Source organism: Tiliqua scincoides, chromosome 14, assembly GCF_035046505.1.
Source record: "Tiliqua scincoides isolate rTilSci1 chromosome 14, rTilSci1.hap2, whole genome shotgun sequence".
Classification (NCBI taxonomy): domain Eukaryota; kingdom Metazoa; phylum Chordata; class Lepidosauria; order Squamata; family Scincidae; genus Tiliqua; species Tiliqua scincoides.
In genome coordinates this window covers 15,038,400-15,055,783 of record NC_089834.1, presented here as the reverse complement: position 1 = coordinate 15,055,783, position 17,384 = coordinate 15,038,400, and the positions used below count along the sequence as shown (strand labels likewise).

Here is a 17,384-nt window from a genome sequence, read left to right as displayed (position 1 = left end):
TCTCGCCGCCCGCGCCGCCGCCGCCCCCGCGGCCCCGCCCGCCCCACGCGCCCGGCCCCGCCAGCAGCGCCAGCAGCAGCACTAACGCCCGCCGCCGCCCGGCCCCCGCCATGGCTCCTCTGAGGAGACTCGCTCGCTTGCCCGCCCAGAGCGGCCCAGCCGCTCTAGCCGCGCGCCGCCCAGGCGCCTCTATGGCCCTCCGCTCGGGCTCTTTCCAGAGCGCCCCTGCTTCTCCCGTCGCTCTGGCCGCGCGCCTCCTGCGACTCTATCATCCTCCCCTGTGCGAGCGGCTCCCCCTGCAGGGCGGCGGGGGAAGGGCGCGCGCGCCTCTCGCAGGGACTGTGGCTGAAGCCGCCTGTCGGTCGCACGGCCTGCAGTGACGTCATCGGCCTGGAACAGTGGCGTCGCGGCAGGAGTGACGTCATCGAGCAGGAGGGTTTGGGGGCGCCCTCCCCCACACAACAAAAGCAAACCAGCTAATTAGCTGAATTAATTCATCAAGTAAAAGTTTACAGCAAGTGCAAGCTTAAAAATGTGTGTGATTAAGATGTACATTATTATTAATCAATATCATTAAGTGAATTAATTATCATTAAGTGATTATTAATTAAGTATCATTAAGTGAATTAATTAAGAACCCAATCCTAAGCATGTCTACTCAGAAGTAAATTCCATTATAGTCAATGGGACTTATTCCCAGGAAACTGTGGATAGGATTACTTTCATTTCTAGGATTCTATAACCACCAATGCCCCTGAAGTGTGATATGCCAGCCTCCACTCCTCCCCCCCTCAAATGTCTTGGCTCAGCACTCTCCACCCCTCCCTCTTCCTCTCTCTGCCCCCTTTTCCTTTTCCAATCCAGGGAGTGGAAAGAGAAACAGGAGCAGTGCAATCAAGCAGGCACTCAGAATTGGGTGCCCCCCACCCATCTGCTGCCTGGGGGGACTGCTTGAATTGAATTTAACAGGGCTCACTTTGAGTAGACTCGCATGGGGGTGCGCTGTTAGCCACTACTACACCACACCAGCTCTCCAATGTCTGGCCAAATCTGCTAGGTCCCAAAACCCAATGTATGGTTGAATGCAATTGACATAAAATGTGCCCCCCTGTGAAAAACTGTCACACTCTCACTCTATAAATTCAGTGCTTTTCTGATCCTTTACAGCAGGGGTACTCAATAGGTGGATCATGATCTATCGCGGAGCCCTGTCTCTCCAAATTGTTAATATGTCAGTTTCGTCTAGTGACTAGACGAAACTGACATATTTAGCTGACACTAAACTGACACTGAAACTGACACTTTAGCTGCTCTTCAGGCATGCAGCAACAAAACTGACGAAACTGACTAGACTCCAGCAGGGGCTCCATACATTAAAGGGGGTGTCTGTCAGACGCTTCCTTCCCCCCCGGTAGATCTCCGGGCCTTGCTGGGTTTCAAAGTAGCTCTCGAGCCAAAAAAGTGTGAGCACCCCTGCTTTACAGCAACTGGGAATGGTGTGAGCCGTGGGAGACTGAGGGTCCAATTTTCCAGTGCCAGTGCAGCTGTGCCAATGGGGTGTGCACTGCATCCTGTGGTGGGGCAGCAGTAACAGGGGCCTCCTCAAGGTATGGGAACATTAGTTCCCTTACCCTGGGGCTGCATTGAGACTGCACCAGTGCTGGAAAGTTGCATAGGATTGGGCCCTAAGGGTCCAGTTCTATCCAACCCTCCAGTGCTGATGCAGCCATGTGAATGGGGTGAGGATGTGCATCCTGCAGTGGGGGGGGGGGGCAGTCACAGAGACCTCCTCAAGGTAAGGGAACGTTTGTCCCCTTATCACGGGGCTGCATTGGTGCCGGAAAGTTGGATAGGATCAGGCCCACAGTAGGTGAAAGAATGCAATGTAAAAATACCCAGATTCCCCTTTGCCAGACACAGTCTGGGTCATCCTATTTTAAGTTAGCATTTTGCAATAAGCCAAATTCTAAGGTTGTTCCTTTCCCACTTCTGTTGGCTTATTTTGAAACAGATGCTAATTTTGAGCCATTGATTTTTCTTTCCACTAGAACTGGTACCCATCGGCTGTCTGTGTTTACAGTCTGGAGCTGCTGCCAAAGCCATTGCGAACGCTCCCTGAGCAATTCCGTCCCTTTCCACATCCTCCTATTGTGCGTGTGGCTTGTGTCAAAAGCCACAGAGATACATGCCCTTTGCCACCTCCTCTTGCATGAGCACCGAGTTGCCCCCTCTGATTGGTCACACCTCCCTCCAGGGCTCCAACTCATTGGGCCTTCCCAAGACGGGTCTCCACAAGGTTCTCCGGCAATTGGCCAGGCCATGTGTCAGCACCCCCTGTGCATGTTTGAGGTTGCAAGCTGCAGGCTCTGGGCTGATGTGGGACCAGTGAGGAGTCAGCCAATGAGGGCTTAATCTGATTGTGGTGTGCTGGGAGAGCGGAATTCATCCGCCCTGCCGCCTTACAAGCGAGCTGTTTGTTAGGAAGCTGAGCTCCAGCTGGGTGCAAGAAAATGCATCACCCAATGGGTTGATAAATCAACCCGTATTGATTTATTTAGTGTTTTCCCATTACCATCTTTTAAAAACCTTTACCCAGAGCCATTTAAAAAAAGAAAGGATGCCAAGAATTAAAAAGCAACCAAGTCCTTAGCATTAAAACAAAGATAGCGGATAAAATCCAAGAACAGCAGAGAGAAAGCAGCTAAAAGGCAGAAGGGATCAATATTTTTAACCCACTTTTCCTATGCTGAAACAAATGCCCACGGCGGCTTACAATTCAGATTAAAATATACAATAAATAAAATCATGACAAGGGAGCACAGGCAACTGGAGAAGCATTCTTGCACGAATTGCAACTTCCGAACCGTCTTCAAGGGCAGCCCCATGTAGAGCACTTGACAGTAATCCAGCCTTGAAGTCACTAACAGCCCAATCCTATCCACACTTTCCTGGGAGTAAGCCCCATTGAGTTATGGGATTTACTTCTGAGCAGACATGCATAGGATTGGGCTGTAGCATGGACCACCATGGTCAGGTCCGACTGTACTCCGGTATGAGTCAATTCAGTCAAGCTACCCAATTTTTTCCTGCTTCCCCCCCTCGAAGGGCACCCAAAGTGGCAAATATGTTTTATTTTGTGGGCAAATATGGACCTGATTTTAACCTCCTGATTTTAGAAATGGACTATGTCAGAAAACCAGGTGCAAGGGAGGGCACCAGGATGAGGTCTCTTGTTATCTGGTGTGCTCCCTGGGGCATTTGGTGGGCCATTGTGGGATACAGGAAGCTGGACCAGATGGGCCTATGGCCTGATCCAGTGGGGCTGTTCTTATGTTCTTAACTACAATTCCCAGGAAGCCTTGCAGGTCTCTTGTTATCTGGTGTGCTTCCTGGGGCATTTGGTGGGCCGCTGTGAGATACAGGAAGCTGGACTAGATGGGCCTTTGGCCTGATCCAGTGGGACTGTTCTTATGTTGGGCCATGAAAAGCCATGACCAGCACCTTGAATCGAGTCCAGAAACAGCCCAATTGGGTTATAGACATTATTATGACGTTGGAGCTTGGGGAGGGCTGGTTAAGGAAACGTTGTCCTTGAAAGATAATGATAGCAACCTGATAGCAATTTTCAGTCTTTTTCATCTCATGGATGAGATGACAAGTGCCGCGGCCCAGTGGTTGAAAATTTCTGGGATTGCTGATACACTTGGTGGTGTCCAGGGCTGGCCTAAGTTCTTTGAGCAACTGAGTTGGCATGTCAAATGCTGACCCCCTTAGTTGGTGATGTGCCACCCTCTGCTCTTCCCCCTCCCAGGACTGAAGAAGGAGAAGGGGGCGGAATATTAAATATAGAGGGTCTTGACATATGTATACAACCCTAGTGATCAAAGATTTGGCTAGCCCTTGGAGTGGTGGAGTTGTTTTTCCAGGTTAAGAGCCCGATCCTGTCCCAACGTTCCGGCACTGGTGCAGCCACAATGCAGCCCCAAGCTAAGGGAACAAATGTTCCCAAACCTTGAGGAGGCCTTCGTGACTGCCCCCACAGGATGCAGTGCATGCCCCTTTGGCACAGCTGCACTGGCACTGGAAAATTGGCCCTAAGTCACAGATGAGTGCATGGGGTGGGAAATGTAGCAACTCAGCTCCCCTGGTTAATTGGAGTTCAAGCCACACCACTTTGAAATACTTGTCACGGCTCCCACCATTTCAACCAAGAAGTGGGTCATGGCTCAGAGCCAGGGTGCAAGCTCGGAAAGCAGACAGCCCCCCAGTCCAGCACAAAGTCCCAAGGTCAGTCCCTGATATCTCCGCGTTGGGCCAGGACACTTGGAAACTGTGAGATGAGACTCACCTTGCCAGAGCAATGACCTGATCCGGTATAAGGTGACACCTCAGCTGTTATAATTTATACATTGAGGTGTCGGTTTTTGTTGACAGCTAAACACAAACACAAAACACCACAGCTGGCTTTGTAAAACACAAAACCAAACATAGGTAAGAATACGCTGGAATCCTTACAAACACAAGAAAATATTTCTGTACCCAATATGTAATTAATCCAGCCATTTTCAATCACTGTGCTGTGGCACATTGGTGTGCCGTGAATGGTCCACAGGTGTGCCGCGGAAGTTTGGGGGTGGGTCATTTATTAGTAGGGCCATTGGGGAATTTGAGCCACCCCCCCAGTCAACAGCATGGTATGCCTCATTAATTGTCAAAAAGCCAATGGCATGCCTTGACAATTTTAGTGCCGTGTCAGTGTGCTGTGAGCTGAAAAAGGTTGAACACTCATCTGTGGAACTCCTTGCCACAGGATGTGGGGATGGCACCTGAAGGCCGAGATGCCTTTAAAAGGGGGATTGGACAGATTGATGCAGGAAAAATCCATCACAGGTTACAAGCCATGACAGGCTCCACTGCCACAGCTGAAGTTCAAATTCCCTCCTCCTCTGTAGTAGCAGGTTGGGGGCATTTTTCAGCCATCGGAAATTCCATATACAGAATTCTCATGTCACATCTTTAGACTCACTTGGCAGCCTCTTTCTGAATATTGCCTCATCAACCTGTGGCACTCTTTTTGAACATTGCCTCATCCTGACACTGGCAGATTATTAGGGTGGGTCCTGCAGAACAGACAGAAACTGGTTTAATAATCATTTTCCCCAGATACTGACACAAGCAGAGATTGCTAGCATTATTAATCTGGCACTATCACCTGCACATGCCCCTTTAGGCAAAGCGAAAAGCGAGTCCCCTGCCCCAAGGAGCTTACAATCTAGATCAGCCATTTTCAACCCTTTTCATCTCATGGTGCTAAAATTGTCACGGCACACCATGATGCCAGCCAGGGGCTCACATCTATAGTTTTATAAATAAATTTATAACACGTTTATAGGTTTATAAGAAATATTAATTCATTAACACGCATTAATTTATAGTTAAAGAAATAAATTCATAATAAGTATAGATTTCTAAGAAATATTAATTTATTAATAGTCGTTAATTCATAGTTATAGAAATAAGTTCATAATAAGTTTATAGGTTTCTAAGAAATATTAATACTCATTAACAACCCAATCCTATCCACACTTTCCTGGGAGTAAGCCCCATTGACTCAAATGGGACTCACAGCCCAATCCTACCCGCACTTTCCTGGGAGTAAGCCCCATTGATTTTAATGGGACTTACTTCTGAGTAGACATGCATAGGATTGGGCTGTCACTTCTGAGCAGATATACCTAGAATTGGGCTGTAATTTATAGTTACAGAAATAAGTTCATAATAAGTTTATAGATTTCTAAGAAATATTAATTTATTGATTCTCATTAATTCATAGTTATAGAAATAAGTTCATAATAAGTGTATAAGAAATATGAATTTATTAATGCATATTAATTTATAATTATAGAAAAATGCATAATAAATGTATAGATTTATAAGAAATATCAGTGTATTAACGCATACTGATTTATAATTATAGAAAAAATCAGAATAGGTTCATAGATTTATAAGAAATATTAATTGATCAATGAATATTAATGTTTGGTTGATTAATAAATTGATGCCACTCTTTTATTTGTCAGTCTCCTCCTTTGGGGGCTGATCTAGAGCCGGCCCAGGGACTCTTTTGTCCTCCTCCTCCTGCTTCTCCCGCAGGCTCTGGCGGAGGGTTACGCGGCGGGGAGGCACCTTCGGCCTATAAAAGGCGGGAGCAGGAGGCGGAGCCTGTCAGTGCAGCCCGAGCCAGCGAAGCAGCAGCATCTCTCTAAGCAGCAGCCCTGCCCAAAGCCCTACACGCCCAGCCATGTCCCAGGAGCTGGAAATCATGGAGGGGACGGTGATGTGGGAGCCAGACTCCAAGAGGAACACTAGCATGGACCAGTTCCGGGCAGCGGTGGCTGCTGCTTATGGGATCCGCCTGGGTGAGCCCTTTGCTGGGGTGCAGAGAGGGGGATGCCTGCAAGGTGCATTGGGGGGGGAAGCAGCCTGTGCAATGCAATGCCTGCATCCCTTCCCCAGGTGCTTTCTTTGCATTGCACCCACCTGGAGCATTGCAATGTTGCATTGCAGAGCCCGGAGGGTGGAATGAATGAATGAATGAAGGTGGTGGCAGGTGATGTGGCTAGGAAGGGCGGTGGGGAAAAAAAAAAAATCCCTGGCAGGCTCAGTGCAACCAGTGACAGCCGCCGGCCTGGCTTGGAAAAGCAGTGGATGCACCAAGGATGCGATGGAGCATCCATGTTTCAAAGCAGTGTACCCCCAGAGACCGGTTGCCTGGGGGATGGCGGCTGGGCAGGGTTGGTGCTAGCACACCTAGCTTGTATCTCTGGCACCACGCTGGTGGGCAGGAGCAGGTAGGCCTGTGGGATGGTCCTGCAGAGATTCTCCCCCCCCCCAAGAATCCATCTTTTGTCATCCCACTCTGTGCCTTTATTTCCCCTGTGGTAATCAGAGCATCACACTCTGCAACGGTGGTCCTTCCTTTAAGCCATTTCTGCCCAACCTTGCATGTACACAGCAGGGGTCACCTGTGTACACCTGGGCAGAAATGGGTTAAAAACACACAAGCAAAAAAAAAAAAGTCATGCAGGATATAATTCTAGCATAAGGATGGTAAAGGCAGGCATCTCTGAGCATGTACAGAGTGTCTCCGTCTGCTGAGCAATTGCAGTCTTTTCCCTTGTTGAATGAAAGAGCAAGCCCCCCCCCCCCAAAAAAAAAAAAAAAAAATCAGGCTTGGGACCTCTCCTCCAAATGTCTCTTGTGTCCTTTGATTGCTCCCTAGGAAAACTGTTCAGAATAAATACACTTATCTCCCCCCCCATGCTTATAATTTATGACCACACCACAGCGCAGACTCTGGCCTCCAACCAGACTTGATGCATTGTTTAAGTAGTGGGTGAGGACTGTGGTCATCTGGGAACAGGGATATTTAATGTTTATTTAACACGTTTCAAGTCTAAAAGGGTGCTTAGCAGGTTTCTTTTCTGCATTCCTTCCATCAGCCCTGTAAGGTAGGCCAGGATTAATATCTCCATATTGTGCAGTGGGAAAAGGGCTGCGTGCTTGGCGCTTGCTGAGGTTCACTTGTGGCTTGCTCTTCCTCCCACTTCCTGGGTTGGAAGAGGAAGTGTGGAGGAGAGAGAAGGATGCTCTAGCCCTCTACTCTTCTCCTCCACACTTTCTCTTCTACTCCATTCCCAGTTCCTTTTCTGATCCAGGAAGAAAAGAGTTGGGACTTCACCAGGAAGGGGGTGCTGTATTTTGCACCCCACCTCTGGTGCCGTGGGGGAGGGGTCTTGTGTCACCCCTGCCTGTTTTCTTTCCCATTTCACTCAGAAAATTAGCCATTTCTGTTGACTGTAGTAATTGAACAACCTTGCTATTTATGGCTGCTGGACAACACGGTTGCTGTGATGGACCCAAGTGGTATCATCCAGGCCATCAGAGCTCAAGACTGATGGATTTGGTTGTCCCGCCTAGCGTTTTTTTCCTAGCAGAAAGCTTGTTTGCTTAAAGTTCACCAGATTTGCAAATGGTTCCCACCTGGGGAGGTGGGGTGGTGTGCTCCTGCAAGATGCCCTGATGGGGAAACCGAGGTATGAATCGCTCCCCAATGAGCAGAAATTAGCTAATGACTTAAAAAAATAAACTGGGAACAGCTGGCCCTTTTCCAACGGTTGGGCCTGCTTAGATCCAGTACATCCTTGCTGGGGTCAGTGGGGCGAATCTTGGCACATGAGATCTACAATAGAGAATGTGAATGAGAAATGTCAGTCCACAAAAGGTCTGCCCCATTGATTATTTTCCTGATTTCTCATCTATGCATACTGGTTTTTCTGGAACGGTATCCAGGGTGGCATATGTAGGAAGCTGAGTCATGCTGAGCCAGACTGTTGGTCCATTTAGCTTGATGTGATCTACTACCCTGAATGGCAGCGGTGCTCCTGGGTTTAAGGTGGCATCTTTCCCTGTCCTGTTGGGGATGCTGGCAGGGACTGAACCTGGGACCTCCTGCATTCAAAACAGGGGCTCTTCCATCAGGTTACAACCCCCTGCCCCACTTGTAAAATCCATAGCAGCAACAGAAGATCAAATCTGAAGAACTTGTTGGGAGAAAAAGGTCTTTGATGGATACCTGGGAAGCTTGGTGGATCCCCCCAGCCAGGGCATTTCAGAATTTTGGTTCCATCACCAAAGAAGCCCACTCCATGTCTCTCATCCCTTTTGTTTCTTGTGATGACAGAGTGGGCAGCAGGAGGGCCTCTAATTCTAATCATAAGGCTCTGGTTTATATGGGAAATGGCAGTGGTTGGAAAATTTGCCCTCTTAATCTTATATAAACAGTCTCTTAAACAGGAATCTGTACTTGTAACTTGCAGCCAACTACAACGAGCTGTACCAGTGGTCAGTGGACCACTATCCGGATTTTTGGGCGGAATTCTGGAAGTTTAGTGGGATCGTCTTTTCCCGCCTTTATGACGAGGTAAGCCAGAACGAGTGTGATCTTTGTTGTTTACCCCGACTTCCTTGAGAATACGTTGCATCTGTTTTACACAACGGGTACACAGCGTAACTTGGACACAAATGAGGCTGGGGAATTGGGGGTCTGTGTGCCACAAATTTGGGGTGGACAGACTGTTCACACAGGAGTATCGGGGCCTCTTGAGGCATGTTAAGCAATCCTTGGTGGTTCCGTTCCTCACACGATGAGCGCGCATGTATGAACAGGGTCTGGAGGTGGGTGCTGACCGTGCTGGGAAAGAGGTAGGGCTCTTTGCCCTGTTCTTGATGGAGGAGGCAGTGAGGTCCCAGTTCTGGGTGGTGGTGGTTGAAGAGTCCTTTGCCCTGCATATACCCAATCACATCTGATCTTGGAAGCTAAGCAGGGTCAGGCCTGGTTAGTACTTGGATGGGAGACTGCCTGGGAATACCGGGTGCTGTAGGATTCTACCATAGTCTTTCGAGACTGAAGGCTGCCAGCCATCTCCCTATACTGAACACTATCTCCCGATCTTGTCTGATCTCGGAAGCTAAGCAGGGTCAGGCCTGGTTAGAACTTGGATGGGAGACCGCCTGGGAATACCGGGTGCTGTAGGCTTATACCATAGTCTTTCGAGACTGAAGGTTGCCAGCCATCTCCCTATACTGAACACTATCTCCCAATCTTGTCTGATCTCAGAAGCTAAGCAAGGTCAGGCCTGGTTAGTACTTGGATGGGAGACCGCCTGGGAATACCGGGTGCTGCAGGCTTCTACCATAGTCTTTCCAGACTGAAGGTTGCCAACCATTTGAGGGGGACAATGAGGTCCCCGTTCTGGGAAGCAGTGGTTGAAGAGCCTTTTGCCCTCGTTTGGGTTTGTGCAGGAGAAACCGTTGAAGGTGGAGCCCTTTGAATTGGGTCCTATACTGGGGTCTGTTTAAGTTCTTGGGCCAGTACTTATCAATCTATCTAATATAGAGCTGTAGTGTTAACGAAATAATACCAGAGCAAATAGGAGCTGGGCCTCTGTAGTCAGAAGGCCCCTGTAGTCAGACAAGCAACCATCTCCACTTAGTGGGGCAAGAAGGCTGATTGCATGATGGAAGACAAGACCTTCTGGGGCGATGGGTGGCGGAAGGGCACGTTCAGACAGTCCTAGAAAAATGCTTCCCTCCCTGTGAGTTTTTAACACAAGCTGTCAAACCAATGTGGAGTTTGGCGTTTGTGAGCTGGTCCTTCCACAGTGCGTACAGACCGACTGCAAGAGCCAAACTTCTGTGTTTTGGCATCCAGCTTCTCTTCCCTAAGGATGCCCAGTCTTGTTCCACCAGGTGATTGACCCTACCAAGGGCATCGCAGATATACCAGAGTGGTTTAAAGGCAGCCGACTGAACTATGCGGAGAACCTTCTGCGGCACAAGGAGAATGACAAGATTGCCCTCTACGCTGCACGTAAGTCCTACATATGAAGAAGGGTAGGGCCAGTCCTAAATGCTCTGGGTCTAGCTGCCCTGAGTGTCCTTCAGTGGGTAGAAAGGCAGGCTATAAATCTCTTAAATAAATAAATAAATAAATGTGTGCTCCTGGTGTGTAGTAAGAATGTTATGAGTCAGGCACCACATCCATCAACAAGCCTTGTTGCTTGATTGTCCCCAGCTCCTGGTGTCCAGAGACCTCTGATTCTGGCAACTGTGAACCTGATCTCTATGAACAGGGGCGGGGGGTTGTTGGCTGCTTTCATTTCTCATGAATGTGCCCTGTTTGCATCTCCATTGGTGCCATCCCTGCTCCTCTCCAGGGCACTAGAAAGAGTTCTGCTGGATTGAATCTGGATTGGAATTGGAAGTGTGCGTTTGGCCTAGATGTCTTTAAAAGGGGATTGGACAGAAATGTCCATCGCAGGTTACAGGCCTTCATGGGTATGTGCAATCGCCTGGGCTTGAAAGTAGGCTATCTCCGAATGCCTGTGTGCTCCTTGAGCCATCTGGTGGGTCACTGTGAGATAGCTGGATTAGATGGGCCTTTGGTCTGATCCAGTGGGGTCTTCTGATATTCTTAATCTTTGGCCCCATAAGACTCGTGTGCATTTCTCAGCCGCTTCCCAGAACAGCAGGTTGCATTGGTAAAGAGGGGGAGCCTTCATTCCCAAATCAGTGCATTGCTCCAGAATGTGGCCGCTCTGTTGAGGCCTGGTTGGCTGTGATGTTCCAGGGTTTGGGGTAAAGGGTCTTTCCCACTTCAAGGGCTTGAACCTGGACCCCTCCTGCACATGTAAAGCATCACACTGTGTATCATTCGCTACCTAGTGCCACAGGTACTCAGGTTGAACTGCTCCCACTGGCCCACCCTTGGCTGCTTGAAGCCATGGATAGTCCTTGCCTCTGCTTTGAGATCCCCCAGTAGGAGCCAGATCTATTTGGTATGTGAAGTGGCAGGTAGACCTGGCCTCTGCTTTAAGATTTCCCAGGGGAAGGCAAGGTCTCTCGGGAATTTGAAAGGATGGGCACACTGGCACCCCCTTTAAGGGCCTGCATCCGGGAAATACTCCCATGCTTCCTTTTTGTTTCCTGAAATCATGCCCTGAATTTTTGCTCAGTTTGCTCATGGTGCGCTCTGGACAATAGTGGCCACTTCCGGGGTTCCCCCACAGCTTTCAGCTTTGGAACAGGTTGCACCAAATTTTTGGGCAACTTTGCTGCCTCCCTTGGGGTGATGCAATGTCCTGTGTGCAGGTGGAGCAATCCCTGCTTCACCAGACCTCTGTGCTCCAGGCACTTTATATCTGACGCAGTGGTTTAATTTTGGGTGGCGTGCTTTCCTTGCACAATTTTGCATCATGGCATGCTGTCCTTAAGCTGCTGTGCCTGTCCTGAATCTTCTTGAGTGGAGGTGCCTGTACAGTTCCTGCCTCTGGGCATTTTTCTCACAGTTGTGGCTGTGTGTGTTGGGGTTTTGCCCCACCTCCTAAAAAATCCACTGCACGAAAACGGGCTACGAGTCAGCCCAGCCAGTGTGCAAAAAGCAGGGTTCATCAAGCAGCTGCCATCTTGCCTCTGTGGTGCACCTTCTCCTGGCCTGTTTGATGTTGATCTTCTCTCTACCCCTCTTTCAGAGAGATCTCCTCCTCTCTGCCCCTCTTTGGTTTGCAGTCATTTCCAGAAGACGCTCCCTTCCCGAATCTGTGAATTATCTTTGTGCCTCCCCCAGGCGGTCCCTGGTCAAACCTGCTCTTCTCCATGTGGGATTTTCTCCAACCTGCTCGAGCCAGTTCTGGAGCAGCCAATGTGCTTGCAGTTTCCTGGAGCTTTGAGTTCCACTTTCCTTTTAATGGCTGTGGGTTTCCAGGCTTTAAGGAGCCTGTCTTCTTTTTTTTAAAGGTAGGCTAGCAGATCTTTATTGGAGGGGGTCGTAGCTTAGTGCTTGAGTACATGCTCTGTATACAGAAAGTTCCGGGTTCATACGCAGCAACTTCAAGTAGGGCTGAAAGGGTGACCTGTATGGTAATTGGGCTCTCCCAGTGCCACCAGTACCACTTCGCCCAGTGTATCATTTTGCAGCTCTGCAGGTGTTAGCAACTGGGAAAACCTAGCTATCATCCAGGCCAGATAAAGAGCTTCCTCATCCAGCCCACAGGCCTTATGTTTGACACCCTGGCATGAACAGTACTGATCTAGGTGACCAGGGAAACCCTTCTTGGTAGAGGGCAGTTAATAGTTCTTTACCCAGCAGGTAATAGTATGTGTACTATTTATAGGTAATAGTATGTGTACAATAGTTTGGCTGTACTTGTCGTAAGAGGTGACTAAACAGCCACCGGGTAGATGGGACTCGTCAGCCTGGGAAGGCAGCTCATCTGAGAGAAGGAAAACTCTGATCCCAAACCTCCACTGCCTTGTGGCTACATCCAGTTATGGAAAAGGCTTCAGGAGTCAACCTCGAGGCAAAATCCGGAGCCGGAGTCCCTGAGGCAGTTCATGGCTGAACACAGCCACGTTCTGGCAACTCCTGCGACGCCGCTGGAACCAACCGTATTGGCCTCTGCCTTTCCATTGGACCATTTCAGCGATGTGGAGAGGGGGGATTTGCTGCATGGGCAACAGCCTATCCTCCATACCTACTTTACCCAGGCTTCGCGCACTGGAGAGGACACTCTGTTCCAGAACCACCATTCAGAGCGTGACACCATAGTCTTCCGAGACTGAAGGATGCCAACATGTGAATAGTATGTGGAACACCTTGCCATCAGATGTGGTGATGGTGCCTGTCCTAGATGCCTTTCAAAGGGAATTGGGCAGATTGATGGAGGGAAGTCCATCACAGGTTACAAGACATAATGAGTAAATGCAAGCTCCTGGTTTTAGAAGTGGGCTCACTCTGAATGCCATTTGCAAAGGTGGCAACAGGATGCAGGTCTTTTGTTTTATTGTGTACATCCAGATGCATCTGGTGGAGCCCTATGAGATCCAGGAAGCTGGATTAGATGGGCCTTTGGCCTGATCAGAGGGGCTCCATGTGCCCTTTTCCCCAGCTGCATCCAAAGTAGTTGAAAGATAGGGAAAAGGTAGCAACTAAAGGGATCGGGAACGGCAAGAGTGACGCCTGTCCTGAATTTCCAGTGGAAGCTGGTAATTGTTGATCCCCTGTGTATGAAAGCAGGTGCTCTCTCTCTCCTTGTGTTTCAATGTGGGAGGCCCCAGGGACTGCAGCGGGGCAATTGGGAAGGTGGCAAAGGTGTGTGATCGTGCAAGACTCCTGTGTTGGGATTCTTTGTGGGATGTGGTTTGCACACGGAGAGAACACATTGCTCCTGGACCTGGGTGTTTGCCAGCTTCTCCATCAGCCTTACTTGGATTTCTCCACAGGCTCTTCTGAGGCCACGCGCTGCGTCCCTTGAGAGTGTGAAGGTGTGGGGTTGTAGTACTGATCCTGCAGCGCTGGCCTCCTCCCCTCGATGCCACCTGGTTCTTTAGTTGGCCTAAGGAGATTACGGCCTCAATAAGTATGGGTTATTTTTGCTCCTGATTCAGAGCCAGAGCAGAGCTTAATGAGTCTGGTGTTGAGACGCAGCGGCGCGAATTCCTGCCCAGCGTTCCAAGGGTCCACGAGGAGATCAAAAGCAGTCCCTGGCGAGGGTTTTCTTTTCGCTTCCAGTCCCTTGTTCAGAATGCCAAGAGGTCGCCTCTTGTGGTTCTCTGAGTGCTTGCCTTGCAGTCAGTTAAGGGGCACACTGTACAGAAGCAAACGCGGTCTCCAGTTCGCTGCTTCCTGTATAAGTTGGTGCAGGGCTTTCTTGAACCTGAGGCTGGCCCTGGGTTTGAAGGGGCTCTTGGCGGGTCCCTCCCCTGTCTAGGCAGTGGATGTGCCTGCTGAGATGGGTGCCTGTTTTATTCCTTGTCTCTGCTGCCACATCCACTGCTGAGGAAGTGGAGGGACTGGGGACTCTTGAGCTGGAGGCTGTTGACTTGGAGGGCCACTGTAGGCTATTGTTAGTAGGACCTCTTGGGCCCTGGCAGGACTTGAGCAACAATGGGCTTGCTTTTAATCTGTGGAACGCCTTGCTGCAGGAGGTGGGGGTGGAATCTGGCCAAAATGCCTTTCAAAGGGGTATGCCAGATTGGTGGAGGAAAAATATTGCCATGAGGGTTATGTGCACCCTCCTGGTTTTAGAAGTAGGCTAGCTCTGAATGCCAGAAGCAAAGGAGGGGCAACAGAATGTAGGTCTCTTGTTGTCTTGTGTGCTCCCTGAAGCATCTGGTGGACCACTGTGAGATACAGGAAGCTGGACTAGGTGGGTCTTTGGCCTGATCCAGCAGGGCTCTTCTGATGTTCTTATGAAGTTTCCTTTTAGCAAACTGAACCATTGGTCCATGTCCCTTGGACTGGTAGCAGTTGGCCAGGGTTCCAGAGAGGGGAGGTTCTTGGCAGAGATCATCTACATACCGAGAAGGTGCTTTGTCCGCCGAGCTGGTACCCAAGCACTAACAGGCCTTGTTTACTTCGACTTTTCTCTGCAGAGGAAGGCAAAGAGGAGATCGTGAAAGTGACCTTTGAGGAGCTCCGGCAGCATGTGGCCCTCTTTGCCGCGGCCATGAGGAAAATGGGCGTGCAGACGGGAGACAGAGTGGTCGGTGAGTTGCTCTTCTTTCTCCCAGCCCTCGTGTTGTAGAGCAAGCAGTGGCCAGGTTGATGGAGGGATAGCAAGCCCTGGTACCCTCCCACTTTGTGCAAACATTCAGCTGAAGGAGCCTTTATGCGTCTTGTTTGTCTTGGGATGACATGCACTATTGGAGTCCCAGTCCTCGAGCTTCTTCCTCCAGAGGGAAAGAATGATGCCTTGTGAACTAGTTTTGCCAAGGGCTTATATGGGGATATTAATGCCTCACAAGCTTGTTAGAATATACATGGTGTGTTGTGCACTCAAAGTAATACAGTCCACCCATTTTTCCATGACGTGTCAAGTGTATCTCTAGCAATGTACATATTTTTTGTTTCTGGTTTCTTGGCCTATTGGATTCACAGACTACAGCTTGCAGGCCTTAACTATGGTTTGGCAAGATGTCCGAGCTGAAGTCTTGACCTGGTTTGGCTGTCGCATTTCTGGCCCCACAAACATGGTTTGTTAGATTGAGGACATGCAACAAGCTGGTTTGGTAGACCGCAGTTAAATGAGACATCTGAACTGGCAAAGTGTGATTGGTGTGCCCAACAAACCAGGATGGGCAAACTACAGCTTGATCTTGGTAGCTTAGATATTGCAGCGAACTGTGGTTGAACAAACAGAGGAATCTTCTGTGAAGTCTGGAGTGGGAGAAAAAAGGGATTCCTCATGGTCAGTGCTCGTTCCTGATCCAACAGACTGGTTTCTAGGACTGGGGATGTGATGTCAGGACTGGGCAAATATCTACCAAAGGTTGCAGCCCTTGTTCTGTGGATTTTTGTATGTATGTTATTGTTGATTGAGACCTTTATTGGCATAAAACAATTTCCAGGAGATAGAAACAATGGACAATATAAAATGCACACAATAAAAACATGAACGTAATTAAAGAACATCAAACATTATACTACTATACTCAGGGCACAAGATAAAGCATGTGGGGAATTATGGGTTATCCCATTTTAACAAATTATTGGGAATGAGAAACTAAACTCTAGCACAGTGTAACTTCTGTAGCTTTGTTAGCTACATTAACTATTATGCATGTTTTTGCGGGGAGTGGAATGAAGGAAGGATGTGGAGAGCTGAGCTAGGTAGCTTGTCTGTCCGGTTTAAGGATGATAAGCTGCTCTGATAAGAGACCTCCTTAATGGCTTTCCATTGGTACGTTGTAGTCCTTCACCCACCAAGACTGGGCTGCTGTAGGCCATATTGTTGCTCAGACCATGTCACGCCTACTTGAATCCCTCCACTGGCTTCCTGTCCAGACTCCTAGCTCTAGCACAAGCTCCCTGTCCTTGTGTTCAAAGCCCTCCATGATCGCATCCTTCTCTGCCTCTTGACTCTTGCATCCATTACGCTCCTGGCCCCAGCATTCACTCTTCCAGCTCCATCATCGGTCCAGAGGGCTCCTGCTTCTTCGGCAGACTCCACCCTCCCCTGGAACCCTCTCCCTGAATCCTGTGAACCCTGGTCCACAACCGTCAAAACCTGCCTGAAAACCCTTTTCTGAAAGGCACCACAGCTTAGACTCTGTTCCAAACTGTAAGAAAACTCAAGTACTCGAATGGAAAGGGTCTCTTGTGCTTCCCCAGTTCACTCCTGCCTGCCTCCCCCTTTCCTCCCTTCTGTCAGTTTCCTGCCTGTAAGCCTCTCGGGACAGAGCCCTTGTCTTTTTTGCTCTGCGTAAAGTGCCCTGTATGCTGATGCTGCTATATAAATTAACAGCAAGATGCATCCTTGGTTGTGATGCATCCTGGGAAAACCGGTCCTTGCTGTAAGTTCTGGCAGGATTCTAGGGCCGTTGCATTTTTCTCTCTTGCGCCACTACGTTGGCACTGCTGTTCTGAAATGTTCAGCTGTGAAAATGTCACCTAGTGTGTGGTGCAACTTGGCCTAGTTTACCCCTGTAAAAATCTTTTCTCTGCCTACCTGCTTACACTGGTCATTGAGCAATTTGGTGTTGCCCAGTGTTGTCCTTGTTTCACCGAAAGGTGTCGAAACGGGATTCCTCCCATGATCTGGATCGAAACCGGTTCAGGGTGGAATGGCTTGACCGATGACCTACCGCCGTTCCAGAGTGGAATTGCGTAGCGGTGTATCGGCGGGCTTTGAAAAGTTGCCCTTAAGCTGGAACATGGGAGCAGTTGAATGTCCAGTGGTCTTGGTAACTTGGAGTTCCTAGGGACCTGTGCGTGATCCCCACAGTTATTGAAGTGCTAGTTGGACAGGGTTTTCCAAGAGGTA

General features: G+C 49.2%; 1 protein-coding gene and 1 pseudogene across 1 annotated transcript; both read left to right on the top strand.

Moving 5' to 3' along the window:
- The first annotated feature begins 6,270 nt into the window (after positions 1-6,270).
- Positions 6,271-15,146, top strand: AACS (acetoacetyl-CoA synthetase). Its single transcript, XM_066610002.1, has 4 exons — positions 6,271-6,419; positions 8,880-8,983; positions 10,312-10,432; positions 14,995-15,146. The coding sequence occupies exons 1-4, from the start codon at positions 6,302-6,304 to the stop codon at positions 15,144-15,146; spliced, it is 495 nt and encodes a 164-aa protein (XP_066466099.1). The 5' UTR covers positions 6,271-6,301.
- On the top strand, positions 9,329-9,446 carry LOC136634575 (5S ribosomal RNA; annotated as a pseudogene).
- Positions 15,147-17,384: the final 2,238 nt, after the last annotated feature.